Consider the following 25,790-nt stretch of genomic DNA (forward strand, 5'->3'; position numbering starts at 1 on the left):
CCTTGTTTTCAATAAGGACCAACATGGTTTCGCCCTTGATGAGAAAACCATTAGTCCATTCACAAGCCGATCATGAATCACCTACCTGCCCATGGGCATCTACGGACACCTCAGTTACTCACCTAATCGTGATGTGGAAAATCTCGCTCCTGAACTGTGGCCAGTGCTAAACAGGTGCGGCAAGACGAGGTGCACTAATAGATTGAAGACGGGACGGTACAGCAGCGTCCGTTCCCTGATGGGGTCGGATGCCGTCGCCGGTCGCCCTAAGCCCGGCCCACGCCCAAGACCTACCCCACTACCGGGTTCACTTGACGCACTTTAACGGCCCAAATGGACCTGGCCACGAGATTGCAAAGTCCAAGTTCCCGTTCCGTTCCCTACCAGTTCCGAGATCCATCCGCAGTAAAACCCCGGCTCACTTTGCCGGACTTTTAATGATTGGTGCAGCCCGACGAAGCCTTGTTGGGTAGTAATCCAAGCCAAGTCGAAACAAAGACAAGATGCACGAAATCATCACCCTCCAGCTAGGCCAGTTGAGCAACTATGCAGCAACTCATTTCTGGAACACACAGGTATTCAGATATATGGCTTTGGCACCGACGAATCCCGTGCTTCTTAATACGACACACACACTGAACCTGTTGCCCAGGAATCCTACTTCACCTATTCCGACCAAGACGAGTCCCCGGTGAACCACGACGTCCACTGGCGTCCGGGTGTGGCCCTAGATGGCTCCGAGACCTTCCTCCCGCGTACCGTCGTCTACGATCTCAAGGGCGGCTTCGGCTCGCTTCGCAAGATCAACGCCTTGTACGACGCAAGCCAGGAAGAGGCACCTGCTCACTTATGGTCCGTAAACGCGCGCCCATCTTCGAACCCCCAGCCGCCGGCTTTTTCTTTCAAAGCACTCTAGAACCAGCCATCTGACATGTCATTGTCGGCCTCAGGGAAGGATCTGCTCAAGTACACAAACAACCCCTGGTAGAGCCAAGCGCCTACCAGCAGAGTCTTGACCGCGGCACTCCTGCGCCGAAGCTCACGTCCTCTGACGTGCGGTACTGGTCCGACTTTTCGCGCGTCTATTACCACCCAAAGTCTCTAAATCAGCTCTACGACTATGAGATCAACTCCTCCATCAGACCCTTTGACAAGTGGTCCTTGGGGAGGGAACTGTTTGATTCTCTAGACAAGGAACATGATATCGTCGACCGGGACTTCCGTCCCTTTGTAGAGGAGTCTGATCAGATGCAAGGCCTCCAGATCGTGACAACTATAGACGACGCTTGGGGAGGCTTCGCGACTGACTACGTGGAGCGCCTACGCGATGAGTACGGCAAGACGACGATTTGGGTATGGGGGCTGCAGACTCCTGTACCCGCTGCGCGCATCGTGAGTCTCGAAGATCTGCTTGCTTGCTTACTACCCTGCGAACCTAGCTAAAAATAACGCCAGGACCAAAGACGCCTCCAACTCGCCAACACTGCAAGGACAGTCAAGGATATGTGCGAGCACGCCTCGATGCTGGTTCCCATGGCTCTCCCCCAAACCCGATTGAGCTCCAACCTCAGCATCAACTTGCAATCACCATGGCAAACCACAGCCCTCCTGAGCACCGCCATGGAAACAGCAGGACTCGCTTCCCGACTCAACTCAAGCAGCTCAGGCAGCGGTCTGCAGGCAACGCTCGGCGAGCTGGTAAGCGGGTTGAACCTACGCGGCCGACAGACCATGAGTCGTCTACAAATGAGCATTGTCGATCCAGCCTCGGAAACGAAACAAGACATCCGCGCACTAGAGTCAGCTTCCGGCGAGGACGAGGCTGGCGAGAACACCAAGCTGGACACGGACTTGTTCGACATCCTCCGACTCAAGTCCACTCCTGGAAGAAGGAATATGAATGGCGGAAGTAGCGGCGAGCCTCACCTTTTCGGGCAAACAATCACCACACGTGGTTCACCGCAGGTCACGGAACAAGACGAGAGCGAGGGCGGCGATGGCAGGCAGCGGCCAAGGGCTGCGCTCGTAGAGACCAGCACGCAAAGGTATTTCACAAAACACAGCCATAGCTATGATCTCAAAGTCCCGTACTTCGATGACTGACTGTAGATGGCAGGTATCTCACCGATAGGGGCTTCCCTATGCTCGACAGTTTCCCCGAGATCTACCTCGACGGTAGCGGCAAGCCGTTGAGCGAGTCGTTTGGCGTCAAGACCAGTCTGTCTACCGACACTTCAGTGTCTGCTGCGCTGAATGCTCTGCGTACTACCGTTGCATCCTCGCTTGGTGTGGAGGACCGAGAAGACATCAGCAATGAGCTAGCCGACTTTGCTGAAGCGTATCGAGAAGGATGGTCAAGTGGCAGCGATGACGACGATGATTGAGGGGACTTGACACTGCTCTAGTCAATCCAGACTAATCAGTACGTCAGGCCAAACGGCTGAAGGATGGAGGAACCCTCAGATATTGGGTCTCACATTGCATCGCCTCGGTCACATCGGCACTCATAGGTTGGTTTGGCACAGAGGTCCAGATGCCACAAGTCAGGGGCCCTTGAAGTCACAAGATAACAGATTGAGGCAAAGGCAAAAGTTGGAGACAAAGCATAGTCAATCCTCTAAACCGATGGTATCTAGTATACAGCTGGCCTCGCCTTGACCCAGTGGTCTGTCCGCGTTTGGGTAGAGAAGCATAGAGAAAATGAACCCGCCCCGCATTACAAAGCGTGCGTGTCCCAAAGTGCATCCTCGTGGGCGACAGTGTTGTTCCTGATGCTCTTTAGTAGTCTCCGCTCGTCTCAGGCCAGAACGAGCTACCTACCAAAGCCCATAAGACATATCAGGCATACTGTTGCTTTTTCGTTTGTGATTTCCACCTAAGCCGGGTTACTAGAAGGGGGGTCTTCCAAGTAACGCGGATACACTGGCAGCAGAATACTGCCAGGTCGTCGATGGATATCTTTTCTTTTTCTTTCTTTCCCCATCCGCCCCCCTTCTCTTTTTTTTGGTCTATTTCGCTTTCTCTCTCTGGGTGTGTGTTATCCAGTTTTCGGTACGGTACGAGATAGTCCGCGTTAGAGGAGAACGTCAAACTTGAAGAAGTGAATTGGCCTATTGGTCAGTGGATCAGAGGCAAAAGATGCTACCAATGCTGACGCAGTAAGACATGACTCTTAATTAGGGTCGAGAGCATGATGGTATGGTACGCTTGCGTCCAAGGTCCATACTCAACCGGCAGCCGTGACAGAAGCTTGCTGGCGCTTGGCGGGTGGTTCTTGATTTTCCTACTCAATGTGTCAGCTGTGCGCTTACCAAAGCTTCGCTGATCTTGCGATGAGCCCTCCGGCGTGGCCGTGAACTAAACCAGTGTAGTACCTCTGAAGCACTTCTCTTTTTAATCTGTGCAGCGCCATTCGCGTTCGTGTTGGCGTTCGGATTAACGTTCGGGTTGACACGCTTCTTCTGAGGCTTCTGAGGCTTCGTTTCGTTGGGATCAAAGACGTCGTCGGGAAGGTTGAAGCTATGCTGAACTTAGCGAATACCATCAAAGGGAGCATATCTGTCTTTTTCGCCTACCTCCGCACATGCTGGACATTCAATGAGTTGAGAGTCGCATCATACTTCTCCCACTGCGTACATAGAGCTTTGAAGTTCTCGACCTGATAAGACAGATCAAGCGATTTCGCACCTAGATAGTCAGCTTCCATGCTACTTTGAGCCAAACAGGGGGGAAGCGTGAAAAGCCCGGGTTTCGAATTTGTTGTCGTGAGCGGACTTACCGTCGCTGAGGGTCAGCCCGATGTAGTGTGTGGTGGTGAAGACGTCTGTGTAAGGGTTATGCTTCGGTATCGGACTGAGAGCATTGGACTCATCGCCTTCCGGCTTGATTCCTTCCATCTTCACTCCTGGCTGTGTCTCATCTTCTTCAGCCTTAAGCCCAGGTATGTCATTGGATTCCGTCTTGAGCCCTGGGATGCTTCCCAATTCGGGTTTCGTGTCAACCGTTTCCACTTTGACCTCTGTCTTGACTTCTTCCTTGACCTCTTCCTTGATGACCTCTTGTTTGATGTCGCTGTCCTTTGCTAGGAACGAGAAACTTCCAGCTTGAACCTGGGAAACTTCTCCCTCGTTTGCGCATCTGTGCCGACGCTCGTAACCTTTGTTGAATGCATGGGCCAAAGCTATCGATGCGTGCTGTTCCAAGCCTTGAACCAAAACACGGACCTTGGATTCCACATAGCCTGACCAGACCTTGTGTGCTTCCTTGTCTGTGCTGGCAGTGATGACTGAGATGTAGTACTTGTATCCCTTGGTGAAGAAGGTGTGCTTGACAAACAGATCGCTCCAGGGGCTTTTGCCCATCATAATGTTGTCGGTAATGTCGCACCCTCTGGAGAGCTCTTGCGAGATGACAGTCATTGCTGACCGGGTAATGTTGTAAGTGGCGCACATGGAAGGGTAGGCGGGGGTGATGACGGGCATGAGATGGAATTGATCTCCCTTGTACAACTAGATGCTGAGTTTAGCACATACGGAGTCAGGGTTAGTGAAGTAGGGAGTGCAAACCTTGGGGTTCCAAACGCGGACCTGCAACGGGCCGGGTTCAACGTGCTTCAGAAGGACAGGCTGCGGCCATGGCCACCGGCGCATGATGTGGAAGAATTTATTGACGATGACAGAGCTTGCGGCCTTGGGATATAGCTGGCAGACGCGGGCAACCAGCATAGCCCAAGCCACGCCACCAGGAAATCCCATGATGTTGGCGTAGATAGCCCGGCGCTGTGCCCAAAGCTTGATAGCACGCAAGGCCAACTTGAAGGTGGTTTCCTCGGGAACCAAGCTGAGAATCTCGTCTGTGACTCGTGTGCCATTGAGCGATCGCAGCTCCGCCTCGTCCAGCCCTCGAAGCAGGCTGGAGTCCTGAACACTGAACTCCTTGTTTAACTGCTTTAGCATGGCAATGCGAGAGAAGATCAGGTCGATGCTGATGCCGGAAAACTCGAATTTGATAATCGGAACGAAGGCGTCGGCTACCACAGCCATGTCTGTAATTGAACCAGGAGGCGCCATTTCCTTCAGCAGGTTGGGGAAGATTTCGAAGTAGTCGGCGCGGGTAACGTATTTCGGGGCGACGACGAGGGTGTCGATATCGGAGCCAGGACCAAAGACGCCCAAACGATAACTGCCATATGTGAAGATCTTTCCCCTGGCATCTCTGATGAGAGCTTCGTTGCCTGCCTCCCTCTTCCGGGCCACTCGTTTTACAAATTCGTCGCAAATCAGCTGGAGATGCCTGAGAACATCCTCTCTATATTCAACCACGCAGATCGTTAGCAAGAACAGGCACGAAACATCCGGCTGTCTGCCAAAAGATGCAAACTTGCCTCTTTTCGGTATCCGCAGCGCTCTCGAAGGTATTCTGCTTCCTCAACTCTTGCAGGAGCGTCTCCTTCGCTTGGTTTTCCGCCTCAGTGGGAAGAGCAGTGGAGATGGGCGGCGTCACGCCCAACGGTCTTTCCTCGCTAGCCATGACTGACTGTTGCTTTGGAAGAAATAGAGACGATAAGTAAACACAGAAGGACTGGCCTAGCTGAAGAAGCGACGGTTGGGCGAACCTGGCGATGGAAGGAGGATAAGAAAAGAAGATGTAATGAAGAAAGGAAAATGTTGTCAAGAAGGAAGCTTACGCTGCGAAAACAACCAAGCCGAAGTAGGCGTCGCTGCGATAACTTAGCCCCAACTAGATAGATGGTCGCCAAGTACCTTGCAGCTGAAGAGCCTAGTACCTTTCACCTCTAGGACGCAAGGCACAAAGGTCTGAGTGAGGTAAGGCAAGGTAAGGTAGATGGTCAAGGCTGTTCAAGTGGTAGCCAGGGAAAGCAGGCGCGTCTGCACAGTGGAGAACAGACCTAAAGCAGGCCGACTTCAATTAGCCAATGAATGGTGGTACACCCGACCCACACACTTTCTACCTAGGTAGGCATGCTGGGCAGTGGGCCTTTTACGTTCATGGTGGCACGCGGTTGTGAGAATAAATAGCACACTAAGGTCATCTCTACTTTTTCGACCAAACTCACAAATTCTTTCTGAATTTAAACTTAATATTAATATTATATAGATAGGTTATAAAACTACTTAATATTTATTTAATATTCAATAATACTTTTTAGATTTTTTAAACGTGTTTAATTACCTCTTTTGGGGTATTTATACTGAAACTTGCTTGTATATGTGCCACTTTTCTGACAACCGCGTGGGTGGTCAATGTCACCACGACTGAAAGGCCCTGGGCGAGCCTTACTATCCTATCAACTGCTAGATGGCGTCAATATATGTACATGTACTTTCATGAAAGATGATAATATGATGTATATGACAGAGATACGTATATGCTAGTATACACCATTAAAGGGTAGTTACGTACAGGGATATTTGCAAAGAGTGAGCTATTTTACGCACTGACGTGCCTAGAAGAATTAGAAGAACCAATGTTGTTTATTACGTTAGCACCTTTTTCCTCATATCTGCCTTCGAAGAATTCAGAACTCGAGCAGAACTACCTAGAGTGAGACTGGAAACGATTGCTAATGCCATCTAGCAGTTGATTGAATAGCTGCGCATGCCGAATAAGGTAGGGTATGTATGCTCCAGAGTCACTATCATTCCATGTAAAACGCCTTCTCCAGATGCCACCATCGATCCAGTACTGCCGCCTTCGACTCTAAACAAGTAACCACGCCAAACCACCCAGGATCCCAATGCCGCCAACCATTTCCAACGTCTTCCAACCCTTCCATCTAAAGTCGGCATTAAGCTGAAGCAAACCCAAAGGATCCTGATGTCTTACAAGCCCCCAGTCTACGCCAGAGCCTGTACTGTGTCTCCTCTTCCGAAGGGACTGCCGACGTTCACCCCTTCCCTTAGTTCTTGTCAACGCCATATCTGCGCCATCACCGCCAGAAGCAGAGCGGCCATCTCTCCAAGCTTCCCTCGACAACATAGCCGCGTGCTCCCATGCCCTACGCTCTTGCACCCGCTTTTCGTTGGCCAGACTACGTTGTAAATCTGCCGCCCAGTTTGTGAGCTGCACTCGGCAGAGTCGTTCGTCACGAGTAGCATAGTTTGGAACGCGACTCATGGCAAGAGGCGTCAGTGATCCGGCCCGAGGACGCATCAACCACATATCCCTTGAGCCTTCTGACTTCGAGGCGAAGCCGGAGACATTACTGGGGCCAGGATGACGAGTGCGCCAACCCAAAAGCTTTGCTGCTGCCGCATGGCGAAGCCAGGTTGCGCCATTCGCGCAAAATATGTTTTCCATTAGCTGTGAGAGATCGGAGGGCACAAGAGGTTGCAAGTATTCGGAGCTCATGAGCAGACTGGCGTCCATGACCTCAGAATCTGATCCCAACTCGCTAGAAGCAGCATAGATATGTTGTTCTCCCACAATTGTCGTCGATGGATCGAAGGAGAACAAACCGAGGCCAGCCTCAGCAAATTGTTGGGCAATGTGTTTCTTGGTTGCTGCTATCTGCTCCGATGCCATGGTGTCGGCATGCGCGATGAGGGGTATGATATTTGTCAGGGCATCCAGTTGACGGAGATAATGTATATCAGTCGCGGACAAGCCTAAAAGTACTTAAGTGTTTGTGCTTTCAACTCTTGATAATGTAGGTTCTTACCTGAACTGGGGATCATGTAGAGCACTGCGTCAACAAGTAAGCCGCCACTTCCACTGATTGTTTTGAGAACATCGGGGTCCTCTAAACCGTCGAGGCGACTCTTTTGAAGGTACGATTCAATGTATTGTGAGACTTGGCCCATAGTATCTGTAGGCTATGATTCCGTTAGCTCGTTGTGTCTCGTGGAAGATCGAAGACTCGCAGAACATACGCAACATGTTTCCTGATATCCAGGCGTATCAACAAGACATATGTTTCTGTCTAATACTGTGTCCTCGGTTTGACTCGGAGTGGGCGCAAGGGATGTAAGGGCCGAATCTTTCCACCAGGATGGGTACGGCTTGGTGCTGGCTAGAGTCTCCGTGATCTGAAAAGTGCCCTGAGATATTGGAGGGCTATTCGGCATCGTCTTTTCTGGCAGGAAACCTTTGGACGCCATTGCTACCGGCACAGTAGGGTCAACGTGTACAATGTGCGTGCAAGTTTGTGTTATACTTCGGATCAAAGCCGTCTTCCCTACGCCTGGAAGCACATGTTTTATTAGCGAATGCACCATTATTGGAGGCAAGTCATCATTCAATACCTGATCTGCCAGCTACGAGAAGCCTAAGCCTGCCAAGGCCCTTCCCAGCTTCTGTGAAGGGTCTCCGACTTGGGACGTTGATGGTGGGCATAATGAACTGCTGAGCAACCTCGCCACTGTATATGCTTTGGGGGCGACCAGCGTCCGAGGTCCCGAAGGCGCTCATGACAAAGCTTTCCTGGTATTCGGAGAGCGATCCAGCTAGCGAGGTGGGCCGTGACGAAGAACTGCTGATAGCGGAGCATGGTCCTGACACGCCATAAAGTATGGGTGTCATAGGTTGAGACAGAGACGGTGGAGGAGGCGTCTGTATCCCCGCTGGTGATGGATTGCTGGTACAATTTGGCCGATGAGAAACGGCATCATGGGGTTGCAAAGACGATGTATATCGCGGAGTAGGTGGTGGAGCTGTGCCAGAGTCACGTTTCTGCGCTGATCCGTCGCCGGGGGTCGCGGATGTAGCTTGTTTCCGCTGTTCACGCAGTCGATGAGCAGAAAGGGAATGCGATGGCAAGGAGGCTTCCATGGTAGCTTCGTCAGCGAGGATGAAGGACATTTGTGAGGCGGTAGATTGTGAAGCCGAAGCGAGGCTTTCGGTGGCCCCATCACCTGAGGAGACATTCCCCGGGAACGAGTCGCATCCAGCTAAGGGTCGCATATCGACGCGATAGTATCATCAGATCGTTACTAGTTGGAGCGTATATGTGGTTCACGTTGATATTGAAAAAAGCTTCGCAGTAGGGCTCTCAAGCGCCACCTATGCATCTAGTAGCGTTGACGGAAGACCAGGCCGAGATAGTAAGGTAGGGAGGTAGGTAAGGTAATCTGGAAAGTTAGGTAGTGTCGTTGACCGACGAGACGAGAGGGGTCCGATGGCGATAAGGTCATCCCGCAAGGGTGGAGAAGCGATAAGAGGCCCAAGTGGAGCAAGTGACTCCTTCTGTGCTAGTGCGGGGTGATAATGGAGAATGGGGGCGGCGGGAAACAGCTGGTCGGTCACCAGTCCCTTGCCCACGCGCCGAACCTACCTAAGGTGAGAGCCGTTGATTTGCTTTGCCTTTATAACGCGCCAAGCTAGGTACACGTTGCCACAGCAAGAAAGTGATGTTGATTCTAATGCTATGTAGCATTTTTTTTTTCTAAAAAAAAAAAAAAAGTCCTTTCATTATACTCTTCAAGTCAAGTTGGTCTTTCTCTAAAATCTGTCTCAGTTGTAGCTTGGAAAAATGTACTTTAATTATTGCATCGGTACGGAGAGCAAGACGGCAAAATTGGGTAGTAGGTGGTGGGGTCCTGGTCTCCTCTTCACGTCTCCGCAAGGTGCAAGGTCGACCGACAGGCTGAATGGGACACTAACCACGCCGCTTCCGCACCACTTTCTGTCGTCACTTCTTTCAGCTCCGACAACAGTTTGAACAGACACTTGGTTATCCGCACTGCACTATTGCTTGATCATTCCATTAGCAGTCGACCACAAATCACACTGTTGAATCCAAGCAAATCAGATACAGAGTTTTCAGGCAACCTTACTTGTCGTGCGAGCCCCTATCGCAGCACACATCTTGAGCCGGCGCACATCGCAGCTCTCTAATTATTTCCCTCTCCCAGTCAGCCTCGTCAACGCCTGCCTCTACGATCCAAAGCCGAGCCTCAGAGCCTTGTTCTTCGGACCCGTTCATAACGGCGAAACCCTTCCGCAATACCCACATCCTCAACATCATTGTCAGCTCCCACCAGCAGACATGGACGGCAAGAGACACCCAAGCTCGTTCCAGCAGCTTGAGAAGCTTGGCGAGGGCACCTATGCCACTGTATGCCCTTTCAGTTCCACAGCTTCATTTGTTTAGAGACTGACTGTTTATTGGTAGGTATTCAAAGGTCGCAATCGGCAGACAGGAGAGCTCGTCGCCCTCAAGGAAATCCACCTGGACTCGGAAGAAGGCACCCCCTCGACGGCGATAAGGGAGATCTCGCTCATGAAGGAATTGAAGCACGAGAATATTGTCGCCCTTCACGATGTTATCCACACCGAGAACAAGCTGATGTTGGTGTTCGAATACATGGATGGTGATCTTAAGAAATACATGGACACCCATGGCGATAGAGGCGCCCTAAAGCCTCACCAGATCAAGTCGTTCATGTATCAACTGCTGAGAGGCATCGACTTCTGCCACCAGAACAGAGTTTTACATCGAGATTTAAAGCCCCAGAACCTCTTGATTAACGGCAAGGGACAACTGAAGCTTGGGGATTTCGGTCTTGCTCGCGCCTTCGGCATTCCCGTCAACACGTTCTCAAACGAGGTGGTCACATTGTGGTATCGTGCACCGGATGTCCTTTTGGGCAGCAGAACGTACAACACTAGCATTGATATTTGGTCTGCGGGCTGTATCATGGCGGAAATGTACACGGGCAGACCGCTGTTCCCTGGCACAACAAACGAGGACCAGATCATTCGCATTTTCCGCATTATGGGAACCCCAACCGAACGGACCTGGACTGGCATTACGCAATTCCCCGAGTACAAGCCCACTTTCCAGATGTACGCCACTCAAGACCTTCGCCAGATTCTTCCTCAGATCGATCCCACGGGCATTGATTTGCTCCAAAGAATGCTTCAGCTACGCCCTGAACTTCGCATCAGTGCTCACGAAGCCCTCAAGCATCCCTGGTTTAACGATATCGTCATGCAACAGCATCAGCAGCAAGCTTTGCAAGCACAAGCTAGAGCCTACCCAGGGCAAGGGTCTTACGAAAATTACTGATTCTCGAGCTTCGAACCGCGGCTAGGCGCCCGCATGCATTTGTGGTTTAGGGGTTTACAGGAACGGGGATCTGCTATGCATCATAGGCATCGGCAGCGACGAGTGATAACTTCAAGGCGGAGGATACAGTATTGTTGGCAGCCTTTGCCAAGGGGCATTGCGGGCGTTACTGAGGACTGCGCTTATTTCGGCGTTGTGTGCGGAAACGAGGATGATTATGACAGTCGCGAGTATCACTTGCAACCAAGTAGTAAAGAATGCATTCCAAGAGTTCCGCTTATTGTATTTTTACAAGGTGTAGAAGATTATATACATGGCGTGCCCTCTATGAGCCGCCATTCAAGTCGAAGTGTCGTTATTCTTTGTGAACCAGGCTGTCATCTACAGGACTCTTGAATTGCTTGTCCTTGGGCTCGCGCTCCCATGTCTCGGCGAGAGCGTATGCCGGGTTGTCTCGAGGATAACCCGCACTTATCCTCAACTCTTGTACCATGTCTCTGACAGTCTTGGCGACCTCTATACGCAGCTGAATCGCTTCAGGATGGTTCTTCAGGGACTCTGGTACTTCCCCGACGCTCAATGGTTTGCCTCGGGCCTCCACTTCTTTCTGCACAATGCGTTTCCACTTTTGACGCTGCTCTTTGAAAGCCTCGCCCACTTCAAGGGCCTCGCCGTAAAAGACGCGGATCTTGGCACCGATGCGTGGAAGGAATCGCAGCCATTTCCTGTCCTCTGGCATGATGTCTGAGAAACCGTCGATGAACATGGGAACGAGCTGGGGAGCCGGGTCGGATTCGAGAATCAACCGTGAGACACCCCACTTGAAGTATCGGAGGGTCCGTTCGGGGTTCTGGTGTGTACAGCCTTCTGGGAACACGTGAACCCACGCGCCGTGTTTGCTTCTGTAGAAGGTGGGCGCGGAGAAGGTCTCGTTGTTCCCAGCTTCAAAGGCCGCTTTGAAAGGAAACAGTGCTCCAGGGCCGGATACTAAGCGAATCGCCTGGGTCATGGTGGGTTGGAATAAGCCGCCATAGGGTGAGTGCAGCAAGCGATATGTCGGCAAGACCTGGCCGAGTGTGAAGAATGTTTTAAAGGCACTGTCATCTTGTCAGGGGTAGCTCCTCGTGATCAAACTGAAAGATGGTATTCTTTACCGGTTCTTGAAGCAGATGTCATGAGCCCCTAGACCCCATCTCGCACTCAGACAGTACATATTGTACTTAAGCGGCAGCACACCCCAAATCAAGGGGTCATCTAAACTGTTGATTCAAGGTTTGTCAGCTCGACACGAGAGACAGAATCTTTTCTAAATAACTCACACGCTGATGTGGTTTGATACTACAATTGATGGCTGTCAGTCATGACTTCGGTCATCTTAGAGAAAAAGGAAAACGGGCAAGAAGTACCAGTGATGAGGCCACGCTCAGGGGTTTCGGCTCGACGCTTGTCTAGAACTTCTAAGAAACGAGCTTGGTTCTCGGTCTGAACGTCATGAAAGCTGTATAGGAAGGCTCTAGAGATGGCACCAGTGAGGCCCATTATAGCCGAAGACGCCATCCGCCATGGCAGACTTGGCTCACTCGGCCTCTCCTCCAAGGCTGTCATGTTTTCCTACGAGTATGGCGCGCGTGTGAAGACAGTTTTTGACCTTACCCGGCCCGAATTCGTGCAATGAGGGAAAGGGATGAAAAGTGACCGAGTGACAGTAGGTGACACGGTGATTGGAGCGAATCAACCGCGTCATAAATCCACCTCTTCGGGCCAATGACAAACACGTGATTAGGAAAGGTAATTGACAAAAAATTCACACGCCGTGTATGAACAGTAAGAAGAAGATCGTATAGGCCATTGGCACTCCGAGTTTGGCTGTCGATTGGAATCAAGATGAGAATCGAAAGAAAAAAAGCTGTCTGCCTTACATTAGAGTGGGTCGCTGTAGAACAATCATCTCGCTAAGAGGGTAGACACGCTCGGTATGTGCATATGTATCCGTACCGCCGGCACGGCTCATCGCGCCTGAGCCATGTTCCCTGTCATTTTGAGGTGTCTTTCTGCTTTGCCGAGACAATGGTATCCTTACCTGCCTCAACTCTCTTACCCACTCGTCTATTTAGATACCTTGCTTTAGTACTTGACTTCTTCACAATCGATCACTTCATTCCTCAAACCAACCAGATCGATGGTCCAAAGTCGTCGAACAGCAAGACATTCATAGTACGCCTGTAACGCCAGGGCTGACAATTTTCCTTGCTCGATTCTTGCAGATTTATCTGTATCACCAAGTTCCCCGTCACAATCAACACCATGGCACACAGTAAGCCCCAACTTTCAAGACGGCCCCCCATATGTATTTGCTCATAGTTCTAACGGCATCTAGGCAAACGAAATACGTCGCGTGCCGTCTTCACCTCTTACGAGCGTGATATGGCCAAGGCTGCATGGGCATCTAACTCAGCCCGTTTGTCGCGAGACTCTTTCCTCCCCTTTGGCTCCTGCTACCTCTGCCTTGAGATAGCCAGGGACCCAGTCTCATGTAGTCACGGCGACATTTTCTGTCGAGAGTGCGCCGTAGCCAATCTGCTCGCGCAGAAGAAGGAGATCAAGCGCGAGGAAAAAGCCCGGGAGAAGGTTGAGCAGGCGACCTTGGAGGCGCAAGCACAACAGGATGCCGAAGCCCAAGTACGCGCTGTCAAGGACTTTGAAAGTATTCAAGCAGGGTTGAAACCATCGTCTGCTGCGACGGCATCTTCCTCATCCAGTCTACCGACCAAAGTGACGGCAGCCGAGGGCGCTGACGCCAACCCCACCAGAGACATTCAGATCACAAAGAGAAAATTTATGCTGGACCAGGACGAGCTGGACAGAATCGCCAAGGAGGATCGCACGAAGGCCAAAAAGTTGATTAAAGACGAGAAAGTATGCTACCATCTACCCTAAACCAAGATTATGCAATTGTTCCGTGCTAATTCCACTCAGGCATCCAAGGAGAGTATACCGTTCTTCTGGACACCATCGCAAACACCGGACGCCAATGCAGCCCGTCTGGCAGAGGGTTTGGCAGCCGCTCCCAAGAAGATTAAGCTTGCGCCCATCTGCCCGGCTTCGGCAGACGATTCCCGGCACTCCTTGTCACTCAAGAGCCTCACTCCGCTCCAATTCAAAGAAGAGCTCGACACGAAAATCAATGCCAGCCGGCGCATCTGCCCGTCCTGCGTCAAGACACTCGGCAATGCCTCGCGACCTCTCATGGCCGAGAAGTGTGGCCACGTCATTTGCCGCAACTGCGCCGTGAAGTTTATGACTCCACAAGAAAATGCTTGCTATGTTTGCGATGCTAGGCTTCCGGCAGCCCGTCCAGACAATAAGCAGAAAGAGCCCAAGCAGGAGTTTGCTGGGTTGATAGAACTCAGATCCGAGGGCACTGGCTTCTCTGCTCGGGGAGCAAGCAAAGTTGAAAGGAGCGGCGTCGCTTTCCAATGCTAAAACCATCATGCCCATGACCTACGCATCATGGCTGATATGAATTGGAGACGGCACCGTCCATGCGCTGTTCGTTAAAATGACTGTCTTGCATGCTCGAGCATGCTCTCAGAGGCAGTCATGGAGCACTGAACCCTCGTAGCCTCGGAACGACGAGAAAATGAACAGAAACCCTTTCATCGAAGTCTGAGTAAAACCCGTCTCAGGTGCTGCAACTTGACATCGCGCGACTGTCTCTGTGATAAGGACACCAACAGAAGACCAAGGCGAATTACAAACGTGTGAATGACGCCTTTGGATACCATCGTCAGGCCATGGCTGAAGAAGCTCTTGAGCACTTCGCCCTGGAGCCCGGCGTATAAGGCCGTTATTCCGTCAGTTCTGGCAATGGACAAGACGATGGCAAGCACGCTATTATTAAGCGCCTCCCTAGTCTTGGCCAGCGCACCTGAACTAGAAGGCTCCTTGCCGAGGTCCTCGGCGTGAGGTCTTTCTTGGGAATCGGTGCTCCTCCGCGGCGAAGCAGTACCGCGCATCTGTAGTCTGGCCTTGGCCGTCTGTATGGGATAGCTGATGATGGTCGCAATGGATTTGCTCGCGGCAGCGAGGAGGAATGTAGTATGCGTGTTGTGCGTGGCTTCGTCTGAGTCCGGTAGTAGGGTCTTTCCTAACTTGTCATTGAGGAAGAATGTGATGCTAGGGTTGATTGTCAACAGCAACGAGGCAGAGTAACCGGCCCAGAGACCAGCCACGCCGTTCTCTGCGCGAATCGACGATAGAATCTCCCAGACCGACGCGTCCTCGCCCCCTTCGTTGCCCTCAATCATTGCCGACGTCTGTTTCCGCGCGACCACGTTCGCAATGGGCGTCGTGCAGGCCCTCGCACAGGCGCCCGCCAACGCGCCCACCGCCAACTCGTCCAGGACCGACAGCCGTTTTCCACGCGAGCGACGGCGCGTACCTCGAAAATACTCGTAAAAGAGAAAGAAGAGGAATGAGTCCGCGATGGACTTGAAGACGTCTTGGGCGAGACCCGTGTAGAGCGCCGATATGCCGCCCTCCTGCGCCGTGATAGCTCTCATGGCTTGCACTACGCCCTTGTACTGGTCCTTTTCGGATATCGCATCCTCGCTTCGTAGCTGCCGCTGAACTTTGAGGCGTGTGGTGACGAGGTCGAGGGGATATACTGCGGCTGTCGAGAGGGCGGTTCCCAGAGCGCCGGCGAGGGCGTGGCCGAGGGCATCGAGGACGCCCGCGGGCGCCATGATCTCGGGAGAGTAGTATCCGATTTGGAAGGATGATAAGTCTGGTTCAATAGCGAGGAGTAGATACCATGCAAATGTAACCAGAAGAACGAAGAGGCGGGAGACACTGCAGGTCGGCGCAGTTCAGTAGATCCTTGTTGTTCTATGCGACGTGTGTAGACAGTATATAATGCAAGACGAATATCATGTAAGTGGCAAGAAGCAGAGATCAACGAGCTCAAAGATCGAAGACGGAACCCCTCCGTCAATGGGGCAGATGTGTAGGTAGTACCGAGGTCAGCTCGGCGCCGATAGTGCTTGCGGTCACGGCGAAAATCCGGGGTAAACTAGCCTGGTTACAACGACGTCATCATCGCGTGAAAGTGTTGTAGCGGCGCTAATCCACAGACGGGGGTGGCTTTGGATGCGCAAAACAACAGACCCACCGCCTTTTCAATCCCAGCTTTATATCACATGCCTCACGATTGACGGTTCGCATCGTTGGATCTGGATGGCATCTCTACGCCACGGCACGCGGGATTGAACTTCATTATTGTTTCCCATGCTTTTGTGAACTGGAAGTAGCAGATCTAGTTTTTTTTTTCTTCTTTAGACTTGTCATCCTTTGCGTCTTACATCCGAAACGCATCCTTCATATGTATACACACATTCGCTGCTACTTTGCCCTCCGTAGCAGCGAGGAAGAGACCTAGTGCAGATGCCACCAAACGCCGCTGCTGAAACAGAAACCAATGAGCAATTCGAGAAACAGAGAAGGGGGAAAAGAGAGAAGCAACTTCTTTCCAGCTGCGACCAATTGGTATACCGCCTAAGTTCATAACGCCGTCCGTCCTTGTCGTAAAATTTGCACGAGACCGCCTCAATCCACAAAGAAAATCCAACGCTGTACCCGCCTGGCAAAAGTGTCTGGGGAACGTGACAGGTGAGCTTCTTCCCCGCGCCCACGCCATCACCACCCTATCCTCTGCTTGTTACAGACGGCCGTCGCTGGGGATGGCTTTGGATGCTGAAGCTGGAAGACCTGCGGGCGCCTCCAAAGTTCACGTCCTCAAGCTCGCCTGGCGCGTCCTCCGTGTCGTTAAGTCCCGGGTGGCCATGTGGCAGTCTCTGCGCCCCAAAGCCGTTGACTTTGAAAATATTTGTCCTTCCGCCGTTCGTCGCCATTTGCAGCTGCTCATGAAGTCGAGCGAGTTGATACTGCCTCTTGATAGGAATGAGTACTGGTTGCGGCACCACGGGTTGCGGATTCCAGTGCGCCAGCGCACTCATGACAGCGGCCGTTTCTTCGTCCGAATCAACCGGCCCGGCGTTGGCTTCGTCTTCGTCCTCTAACGGGGCATTGGCGTCGAGAGCAGCCTCTGTGATGATTGATGATCAGCGAAATTCTCCCTAAATTGTTCAAGGAACCACGTACTCTGCTGTTTGGCCTGGTTCTTCTTCTGGTACGCCGCCAGAAGCATGTCGTAGGGTAGAGATCTACCAGCAACGGCACGTTTTGCACCCATGCTATGACTCTTACACGTAAGAGATCTTGCGCAAGGCTGTCCGTTGGGCAACAGAACACCACATTGTCGTTCAACATCCACGGGACCTATACCTAGTTAGAAACCAGAGATAATTCCCGCTGACACAACACTCCGTACCTTTCGGTTTAGGGGCCTTTGGCTTTGGTTCTTCCTTCTTCTTTTTTTGCTTAGGCCCCTTTTCCGCGTCTCCGTCCGCTTTGCGCTTCTTGCCCTTGCCGGTATCGCCGTCGGTCTTCTTCCCCCCAGTCTTCTTTGCGGTTTTGTTACCGGTAGCCTTCTTGCCGTCGCCGGCATCTTCGTCGCCATCGCTGTCATCGTCACCCTTGCCATCTGGATCCTCGTCTGCCTTTCTAGCTTCCTCTTCACGTGCAGCTTCCTTGGCTCGCTCGCGGGCTTCTCTGGCCTCTTTTTTCCGCTGGGCCTTCTCTTTCTTCAGCTTGAGACACTGGGCAATGTGGGCCTTGGCGGCTGTTTTGAGGATGCTCTTCTTGCAGTGCTTGCATTGTTGTAGGTCAGGGGTATCCTCCAGCGGCCGGCCAGTAGCGAAGGCTTCGCGCGCGATGTCATCGAGGGGATTAACGACGGGCCCGGGAGAAGCGACGGATATTGATGCGGATTCGTCTTTCTTGGATTTCTTATCTTCTGGTGGTGGTCACATCGATCAGTCTCCGAGTCTAATTTCCGTCGCGCGGTCCGGGTCGACTCACCTTCGACAATGCTTCCTTCTCTCCAGTTTCCAGGTTTGTTATACTTGGGCGCGGGTTTCTTAAGCTTGATAGGGCCATCGGGCTTGTTTTTGGGGTCCTTCTTCGATGCGACTTTGATCGTCTGCTCGTCGTCTGTATGCACAAGCTATGGTCAGCGTATTGTCACAGCTACGATGGAGTTTGAGGGGCGGGAGCATTACTCTTTTTAGAATCAGAAATGGCGGCCATCGTGTCAGTAGGCTTCCGCGCCTGGTGAGGTGGCTTGGTGCGGTAGTGGCGGCTGAAAGCGATGCGACCGCGATGGAGGGGTCTCAAAAGGTTGTGGGTGGCGATGGGTCACTTTGACTACGGAGACGCGAGATATCAATGTCCGGCGATGAAACTCTGCCCGTGAGGGTTACTTCATGGCAGAAGACTTGGAAGGAATCTTGAATGTCTCATCGGATAGCAGGCGATACTGATTTGATGGCCGATGAAATGATTGCGATGCGCCGCGCCCTGGCCCTGTCGTAGCCGTCGTCGAATGTCGTCGTCTGGCCGCCTTTGGTTCGGTAAGGTAGGAAGACGGGGGCTGTCCCAGTGGAGGTCACGCGTGGGAGCCTCGGGTCTCCACATGTAAGAGCTCATAGGCCATCTCCCGCTTGGGCCGTGCTAGCAGACTGTGCCTCGACTAATTACGCACTGTCGACATATCAGAATATCGTTCCTCACTTCCACCCCGAATACGGTCAAGAGAAAGGAATATCTATTTTTCGTTTACTAACTCAAACCACATAGATATTGTGAAGATAGATATAAATGTAATCAGGTTATTATCAACATTGCGAAGTGCTGATAGTATTGGAACTCATCGGCTATGTCGTCGAGGATTACCTCGTCAAGAACTCTTGCAAGTCACCTATTTAGTCTGTCGCTCACCAAGTTGCTCCTGGTTATCTCTCAGACCTAAGATTTCATCAAGTTGTCATGTCATTTTTCATGCAGCTCGGGAGAAGATATCCGCTTCAAAACCGATGGTATCAACCAGTCAGACCTAACCGCTGCTCCGGACCCTCGCAAAGCCGTCAAAACCAAAACCCATCCTTATACCCAATCCCATTGCGCCATTTCCCTTTTCCGGTTCCCCCGTCTACCAGTCGTCTGCCAAAATCCCAGCTGCCCCAGTTCTCAGCACCGTGTCTTCGTGCGCTCGCATGGCTTCCATCATCGATCTTGCGTGCAACATCCCCATGTCGCCCCAAATTGTTTGGATGATTCCCAACGCCCATTCCCAATATTCTTTGGGCACGCCAGGAGCGCAGCCCGCCACTTTTAGATGGAAGAGCAACGCCGGCAGTCCTGCTGATCCAGCTCCTCCTCCGCCGGGACTTTCCACTGTTATTTGCGCCGGTCCGTCTAGGGCCGGGTGTCGCCAATGTGTCGGCGCACTAACAAGTATATCCCTGGCCAATTGTCGAATCAAGTTCAAAAAGTTGTCCCGCGCAGCCGCTGATACCAGTGATAAACTGGACACCGGATTCTTGTTCGTCAGATCCAGCAAATTCTGATTGACTAGAATTCGGCACCATCGGTAGTAATTCCAGATTCGAGCGGTCCAGACGTCATGGTATTTGTGGTATTCGCACTGGAATACCGCCTTGGGAGGGAGATGGGTAGCGTGGACGGTGCGGTAGATCCAATCCCCCTCCAGCCCATTCTCCCACGAGGCCAAATCTTTATCAAGATCTAGAAGCTGCTGAATCACGCTGGCCGTCTTTGGTTTTCCATCACTGATGACATGATTGTGAATGATCGACGATGTTTCAACGAATCGAGCAATCAGAACGGCTAGGTCGGTCGATGGTCGGTCGATGGGCAGCTGGAGTTGCGAACCGTAAGAAACCCAGTCGTAAAAGTCCGGTGGCATGGGCATGCCAGCAACGTGTAGAGGAATGAACTGCAGAACAAGTCAGGTTCACGGAACAAATCAAATCATCAGGGGCAATTACCATTGAGTAGCAAAGCTGCAATAAGGCTCTGAAGCCTGCAAAAGGAGCACTGGGCATGGGACACCAGCTTCTCATCAACGCAGCTCCACCCATAACGTGAGCGTGTACGGTGCTTGTGGAGTGATGCGTTCCTTTCACGACCTGTGCGATCGAGAAACCATATTAGCCAACATGAACAACAGTCACAAGCAAAAGATGCATGGCCCTGGTAGAGAGAGAAGAGTAGGCGACGAACCTCAAACATGGCGAGGGCCACCACGGCCCTCATCGTCACATCTATGCTCGGTGTATGCGGAGGCCGGATCAGCTTTCCCGTGTGTCGTAGTGCTGAACCATACTTCTCTCGCGCAGTAGACATCATCTTGGGGTTGCCAGTCAGGTTGTGCAGGCCAGCAAGGCCAACAGCGCACATGACGTCCTGTACTGCTGGGTGCCATATCCAACCCTCAGTGTTCAAGTCTTGGCCGTTTTTGGGTTCATCCGGATGCCCTATCAAGTACCTATTGACGTAGAACTGCACGCCCTGTTCCTCGAGAGTGGGACCAATCTGGAGTGTCGGAGGGCTGGACTCGCGGTTGTGTTCTTCCTTAACAGCTGGGAGCGCTGGCGGAGATGAAGAGCCTGCAGAGCGGTACGTTGACGAAGGCGAGGCGGAAAAGGATGCCGAGCTTGAAGCTGGTGAAGGTACGTTCGCGGCTCCTGATCGTGATGCAACCCTCGTACTGTTCGGCGAGCCCTTCCGGCTGTAAGCGGGCGAAGAAGCAGGCGGTGACGGGGCCGTCGAGGCCGAGGCGCGCTCAGCACCATTCTCAGCACCATCGGTGACTCCCCATTGAGCATGTGCTTTCTTGATCACCTTGGTGCTTTCATCGCGGAACATGAGCGAAAGTTGATCTCGATACCCCGGGCATTTCTTGCCCACGCGAATGCATTGTGAACATTCGGGTTTCACTTTGTCGCACTATGACGGGAAACTCTGTCAACCACGGTCCAGTTTTGGGCGATTTTGTCCAGCGACGAGGCTGGAAACTAGAATTGCCAAACTAGGGCCTTCTTCCAAAGAGCCGTTCGGGGGTTCAAGGGGTCATTGCTACACACCTTAATGCGACGGGTTCGGCAGTTTTGACAGCCCTGAGAGGCCTTGCCGCAGTAGACCATTCTCGAGGTGGATGTTTGGAGAACCTAGGTCTGGTAAGACCGCGGGATCAGAGAATAGTTTTGGTTGTTGGCTTTAGTGATTCGTTGAAAAGAGATGCAAGTAGGAGATTTGGGCGCTGGAGCACTCGGTCCATCACGAGTCGTTCGAAACACAGCGTGATGCCATCCGAATCCCGCTTCCTCAACCCCGCGGGCAGAGAATCAGGACGGGCAAGAGGATGTAGGAGCTCGACAAGAATGGTCAGTGAACCGATGTCTTGCGAATGTGCCCGGATATTGAAAAGTCAGCGGCTGCGAATTGCGGACAGTGGACGAGGCGAGAGGAAAGGATGGACAGATGGGACCGCGACAGGTCTTCTAGGAAAGAAGGGCGGCCGGTGCGTCTAGTAGAAGAGGACTATGGGGGTTGCTAAGTGGAGGTTTTGGGAGCTGTTCCAACCTTGTACCACGTTTGCGCGGAGCACGAGCAACAGAACATGAAGGTGAAGGGGTGAACAGGCAAGAGGAACAGCAGTATCCGTAAGGTAAGATAGGTACTTCGTACTAATGAGCCCTCGAGCCCTACGTATGCGGGATGAAAGGCGTTAGTTGAGTTCAGTGAGAGAGGGGAACGCAGGCGACGCAGGCTTGGAAGCTCCCGTCGCGGATCCAAATGGCACTAGGGCCGGGGTGGGACAAAGCAGCTGTGTCGCCAATGCTTATGAAGCCTGTAAGGCAGGGCGGATGGAAGGCTTAAGTCTGAGTTCTGGGCTTTTTAGAGTGTCTTGTTTTCCGCGTCGGTGACTAGTCTTGCAGATTGTGATTGACCAGGCTGAGAGAGGATAGGTGGGCTGAATCGATGGCCATTAACAGGAGAGAATCAAGGCAAGGTACGAGAAAGGAAATGCGAGTGAACAAATGAGAAGAAGGCGAGGATTTGGAGGTAGGATGAGAAGAAGTACGGCATTTGTGAGGAAGGGAAGCAGTGTGAACGTTCGTACACTCTAGAAGCGTATCCGTAGTCTGTACTGTAACTGTACGGTACCTCACGCTAGGCAAAGCAAAGCAGCCCAGACTCAAGTATGCATACCTTTGGGATACCTAGCACAGGGCAAGTTATGCTCCTCCAGCAGCAGATCCAATGCTGGGGAGGAAATGGGGGGGGGGGGGGGGCGGACCGCAGACGTCAGAGCTTTGCATTAGCACGTTCGCTGCGCCTGTACGAGGCAAAGGCTGTGCGGCAAGACAACATAAAGCAAGGTACCTAAGCAAAGTTAATTAATAATCAAAACATGGACGTACGAATACCTGTCCACTTGTCGATCGGTACCCGGTGGGAGAGGCTGAGCGAGGAAGAAGGGGTGAGGGAGACTGGAGTCAGAGTGATCTTAGAGACTTGGGGGACTGAACCTTGGCTGCTTCGCACACTTCGCACTTTCAGACGCAGCGTGGCAGCGAGCGCAGCAGTGTACGAAGTAGCTCGGACTTGGTAGAAAGCTCCGGGAGAGTGCAGCGGGATCTGTCATCGAATCCCGCCCCAGTCTTTGCCCTTGTCACCCGATCCCAAAGACCCAAAACCCTCGTTAGTGCGGCCATTGTATTCGGTACTTTGGAGGATTCCCCATGCTGCTTGGCTCAGTTGACTGGACCTCTATAACTCCGTACAAGGAAAGATCGCTTGAACCACCGACCTGCTGTGTGGTGTGTGTGATGTATTCGCGAGGCACGTACGGAAGGTAGTAATTATGCCAGAATCCCAGCATGGTACTTCCATAGAAGGACTGTAAAGTTTCCGAAAGGTCGGTCACAGGCAGGCTGCAGCACGTTGTTGGATCCTCCCACCCTCGACTCACTGTAGTCTTTCCAGATAACCCTAGGCATCATCTATGACATTTAAGCCGTGGGCTACTTGTGAGCCAAAGTCCCTTGCCATTCACGTCGACTACCTACAGATAGGACAGATAGGTACTCCGTACTACGCATAGAATAAGCTTGGGCATTGTCCGTTTTGACGTTGATGACGTGGGGCTCGGGCCATCGACACGAATATCTGACGCAGGTGCCAGTAGCCTAGACCTTGTGTCGAGTTCTATTGGAAGAGTAAGTACGGAGTAGGTTCTTCAGTGCTCAACTTCCCTCGCCTTGCACTATAGACTCGATCAACGTACGGACGATCTATTCCACGGCGTGTAACAAACAATGATGCAGCGTGGCAGCCCAGAAACCTGCGAGTGATGAGCTCAACACTCGAACTCAGTACCCTAAGCCTCTTTGGCATACGATATATTCTTGCCACTTGTAGGGGTGAATGTGTCAAACGTGGGCATGCAGGCACGCAAGCACGCTCCATGCTTCTTCTTCTTCTCCTTCTTGTATCTGACTCTTTCTCGAGCAAGCCAAGCAGGCCAAGGTATGTGATACACTCACCTACTCTAGGTAGGTGAAAACGCCCTCGACTAAAGATGGAGGGCATGTTCCTGGCAATGGGCACACACACAACTCACAATTCAGCACCATCTGCCTACAGCACAAGGTTCCGTGCCCTCTTCGCTGGATCACCATGTAAAACGTGCGTGGGGTGCCAGCGGCAAGTTCCTAGCGTGGCCCCCCTCTGGTGCTGCCAATCAAGACGACGCAGATCTTGCTGCATTGCAAATGAAACCGTGACAGACGACAGCCCTTACCTTGCCTGTATTCGAAATAGCGCCTGTGCAGGAAACATTCCCCCGGTTAAGCCGCGTCTCGGGGGCCGTAACTCTGTGCCTTAGTTCGTGGCCATACGGCAATGGTCCCCTTCACCATTAAGTGCAATATCGCCTGGATAAACTACCGTACCGTAGGTGATTCGTACAGTAGCAAAGTAATACTTGTTAAAACAAGTGGTGGTGCTGACAATGGATGCTATTCGACACCAGCACGCTCAAGTAGCTGTACTCCGTTACTCCGTACGGGTTCTTGACAATCTTCACCTCAGAGACCAATCATGCCTGAACCAGGTACGAGGTACGGCTACCTACGGTGTGTACCACAGCGAGTTACATTATTCCCGAGAGTTGCTGGCCGTGCTGCCCGGGCAGTTCTCCGTTTCCCGTCAGAGAGTGGACCATCAAGATGAACGGCCCAATCTCGATCAATCATCAGGGTCCTCCTCAACTTGCACCCCCGGCTCGTCCATCGGCATCCCTCCGCCTCCCCTTACGGCACGGAAAGCACCCCGAGAGGTTCGAACCCGCTGCCCGCGTACCGGGGATGTGCTGCACCAGTATGCTGTCACGGTCGAGGGTTGGGTGTGCAATATGCAGGCCCGTACAGTAGGCATGCAACACAAACAAAGTTGCCATCTGTACGGATTTCCCGTAATACCCTGTGGCTACATGTTTACCATCAACCCCATGTTCATTGCTGGCTGCATTGTACACCCACAATCTCATCAGGCACATTCTCTCTTCTTGGTTGTGTTCATAGGATGGCCATGCCGTCGCTCTCGACATACTCTGTTGCACGGTACAACAACCAATTGCCCGCTCGTGGGCACCGTATCTTGAGACTCATTTAGACTCAAAGTGGTGAAGATGTACCGAGCAGAACCTCGATACGTTGCCATCTTAAGGATCTCATCGGACACATATCAGAGCCTCGTGCCCGCCGGCTCTTCTTTGTCACACTTGCCTCAAAGTGAAAACCCGCCCCTCAAGGACATAGGTAGCAGGTAGAATGCCACTTGAAGGCCGATCTCGTTGTACCCGGCTGGTGGTTACGGATCACCGCCTACTGGCGAACTCCTGACAGGGTTAGTTTGGAATCATCAACGGCCGTTATTCCAGACTCGGTACTGTCTAGGATGCTCATCTGCAGCTGTATCCATATAATTGTGGCAAAACGTGTGAATTAATAATTGAAGTTCAAAAGACGGAACCCCCGACATGGCTCAGCTCTGAGTTGGGTTAAGTGCACGACCGTTCTAGACTTCTAACATGCAGAGAGACATTGGAACCAAAAGAAACCATACCTGCCCACGCGGGTGACAAAATACATGGCCCATCGCCAGATTCGCCCTTCCAGCAATACGCCCAAAACTAACCTGTAAATAAGTCTAGATGTCTTATAAAAATATCTCAAGCTACGAAAGCAAGCCCAATCATTGTTTTCTATTTTATTTAAGAAAGAAATGTAGTAGCTTGCTGCTGGAGAAGAGGTAGTCTTGTGGGTGCCGAATAGTGAAGGGGCCATGTATTTTGTCACCCGCGTGCTACCTACTCCGCAAGCTCCGTAAGCATCACTGATACAGACTAGTCATGTGTCACAGGCATGCTTTGCCTGCCGCGAGTCTTGCCCCTCCTTTGCCCATCCGCATCGTCGGATTCTTGTCGTATATTCCTACTTGAACTGTAGCAGGCCATATTGCCATAAAAGTGTGTAGAAACAAAGTTATTTGCTCCGAACGGAGACTTTGGGGGTACGATAACCATCTACTAGGGCCGAGACGGGTCATCTCTCGGTTGATCAGTTGAGTTCGCAGCAATGTTCGGGGCGAAGCTCAATGTTCCAGCGGTCGGAACGACACCGCTCAGTCAGTCAATCCAAAAAGAATCAGGTGGAGCGGAGGAATACAATCGGACTCCACGATCCTGGAGCCTTCCACTTTTCTCTGGGGCTTG

At 52.1% G+C, this 25,790-nt stretch overlaps 10 protein-coding genes across 10 annotated transcripts; 3 read left to right on the top strand and 7 right to left on the bottom strand.

Moving 5' to 3' along the window:
- Nucleotides 1-503: 503 nt before the first annotated feature.
- Nucleotides 504-2,384, top strand: BDP55DRAFT_697703 (misato segment II myosin-like domain-containing protein; the record flags this gene model as incomplete). Its single annotated transcript, XM_060577707.1, has 5 exons — nucleotides 504-575; nucleotides 653-852; nucleotides 951-1,392; nucleotides 1,456-2,045; nucleotides 2,117-2,384. The coding sequence occupies 5 exons, from the start codon at nucleotides 504-506 to the stop codon at nucleotides 2,382-2,384; spliced, it is 1,572 nt and encodes a 523-aa protein (XP_060424129.1).
- Nucleotides 2,385-3,432: 1,048 nt separating this feature from the next.
- On the bottom strand, nucleotides 3,433-5,864 carry BDP55DRAFT_358673 (Poly(A) polymerase central domain-containing protein). Its single transcript, XM_060567027.1, has 3 exons — nucleotides 5,384-5,864; nucleotides 4,566-5,307; nucleotides 3,433-4,508 (listed from the first exon to the last, which is right to left on the bottom strand). The coding sequence occupies exons 1-3, from the start codon at nucleotides 5,527-5,529 to the stop codon at nucleotides 3,708-3,710; spliced, it is 1,689 nt and encodes a 562-aa protein (XP_060424130.1). The 5' UTR covers nucleotides 5,530-5,864; the 3' UTR covers nucleotides 3,433-3,707.
- An 856-nt stretch (nucleotides 5,865-6,720) lies between these two features.
- BDP55DRAFT_733320 (heat shock protein) lies at nucleotides 6,721-8,430 on the bottom strand (the record flags this gene model as incomplete). The annotated part of the gene is made up of 4 exons (XM_060580069.1): nucleotides 6,721-7,628; nucleotides 7,682-7,835; nucleotides 7,893-8,203; nucleotides 8,265-8,430. 4 exons carry the CDS (start codon nucleotides 8,428-8,430, stop codon nucleotides 6,721-6,723), a joined length of 1,539 nt encoding a protein of 512 aa, XP_060424131.1.
- Nucleotides 8,431-10,006: 1,576 nt separating this feature from the next.
- Nucleotides 10,007-11,029, top strand: BDP55DRAFT_636991 (PHO system negative regulator; the record flags this gene model as incomplete). The annotated part of the gene is made up of 2 exons (XM_060572949.1): nucleotides 10,007-10,075; nucleotides 10,133-11,029. The coding sequence occupies 2 exons, from the start codon at nucleotides 10,007-10,009 to the stop codon at nucleotides 11,027-11,029; spliced, it is 966 nt and encodes a 321-aa protein (XP_060424132.1).
- Nucleotides 11,030-11,291: 262 nt separating this feature from the next.
- On the bottom strand, nucleotides 11,292-12,969 carry BDP55DRAFT_679809 (acyltransferase). The gene is made up of 4 exons (XM_060576079.1): nucleotides 12,436-12,969; nucleotides 12,349-12,367; nucleotides 12,184-12,288; nucleotides 11,292-12,126 (listed from the first exon to the last, which is right to left on the bottom strand). Exons 1-4 carry the CDS (start codon nucleotides 12,632-12,634, stop codon nucleotides 11,385-11,387), a joined length of 1,065 nt encoding a protein of 354 aa, XP_060424133.1. The 5' UTR covers nucleotides 12,635-12,969; the 3' UTR covers nucleotides 11,292-11,384.
- Nucleotides 12,970-12,984: 15 nt separating this feature from the next.
- On the top strand, nucleotides 12,985-14,694 carry BDP55DRAFT_358854 (RING finger domain-containing protein). Its single transcript, XM_060567028.1, has 3 exons — nucleotides 12,985-13,343; nucleotides 13,407-13,945; nucleotides 14,006-14,694. The coding sequence occupies exons 1-3, from the start codon at nucleotides 13,334-13,336 to the stop codon at nucleotides 14,510-14,512; spliced, it is 1,056 nt and encodes a 351-aa protein (XP_060424134.1). The 5' UTR covers nucleotides 12,985-13,333; the 3' UTR covers nucleotides 14,513-14,694.
- On the bottom strand, nucleotides 14,686-15,774 carry BDP55DRAFT_563121 (mitochondrial carrier domain-containing protein; the record flags this gene model as incomplete). Its single annotated transcript, XM_060570205.1, has 1 exon — nucleotides 14,686-15,774. One exon carries the CDS (start codon nucleotides 15,772-15,774, stop codon nucleotides 14,686-14,688), a length of 1,089 nt encoding a protein of 362 aa, XP_060424135.1.
- A 488-nt stretch (nucleotides 15,775-16,262) lies between these two features.
- On the bottom strand, nucleotides 16,263-18,568 carry BDP55DRAFT_679817 (SCA7, zinc-binding domain-containing protein). The gene is made up of 5 exons (XM_060576080.1): nucleotides 18,208-18,568; nucleotides 18,008-18,139; nucleotides 17,418-17,939; nucleotides 17,189-17,365; nucleotides 16,263-17,132 (listed from the first exon to the last, which is right to left on the bottom strand). The coding sequence occupies exons 1-5, from the start codon at nucleotides 18,233-18,235 to the stop codon at nucleotides 16,732-16,734; spliced, it is 1,260 nt and encodes a 419-aa protein (XP_060424136.1). The 5' UTR covers nucleotides 18,236-18,568; the 3' UTR covers nucleotides 16,263-16,731.
- Nucleotides 18,569-18,789: 221 nt separating this feature from the next.
- BDP55DRAFT_679818 (uncharacterized protein) lies at nucleotides 18,790-20,018 on the bottom strand. Its single transcript, XM_060576081.1, has one exon. The coding sequence runs from the start codon at nucleotides 19,917-19,919 to the stop codon at nucleotides 19,137-19,139; it is 783 nt and encodes a 260-aa protein (XP_060424137.1). The 5' UTR covers nucleotides 19,920-20,018; the 3' UTR covers nucleotides 18,790-19,136.
- A 209-nt stretch (nucleotides 20,019-20,227) lies between these two features.
- BDP55DRAFT_508915 (uncharacterized protein) lies at nucleotides 20,228-20,875 on the bottom strand (the record flags this gene model as incomplete). The annotated part of the gene is made up of 1 exon (XM_060567694.1): nucleotides 20,228-20,875. A coding segment is annotated over one exon (648 nt), but the record flags the coding sequence as incomplete, so codon positions are not given.
- Nucleotides 20,876-25,790: the final 4,915 nt, after the last annotated feature.

The sequence above is a fragment of the Colletotrichum godetiae genome, assembly GCF_030913485.1.
Source record: "Colletotrichum godetiae strain CBS 193.32 chromosome Unknown BDP55scaffold_61, whole genome shotgun sequence".
Lineage (NCBI taxonomy): Eukaryota > Fungi > Ascomycota > Sordariomycetes > Glomerellales > Glomerellaceae > Colletotrichum > Colletotrichum godetiae.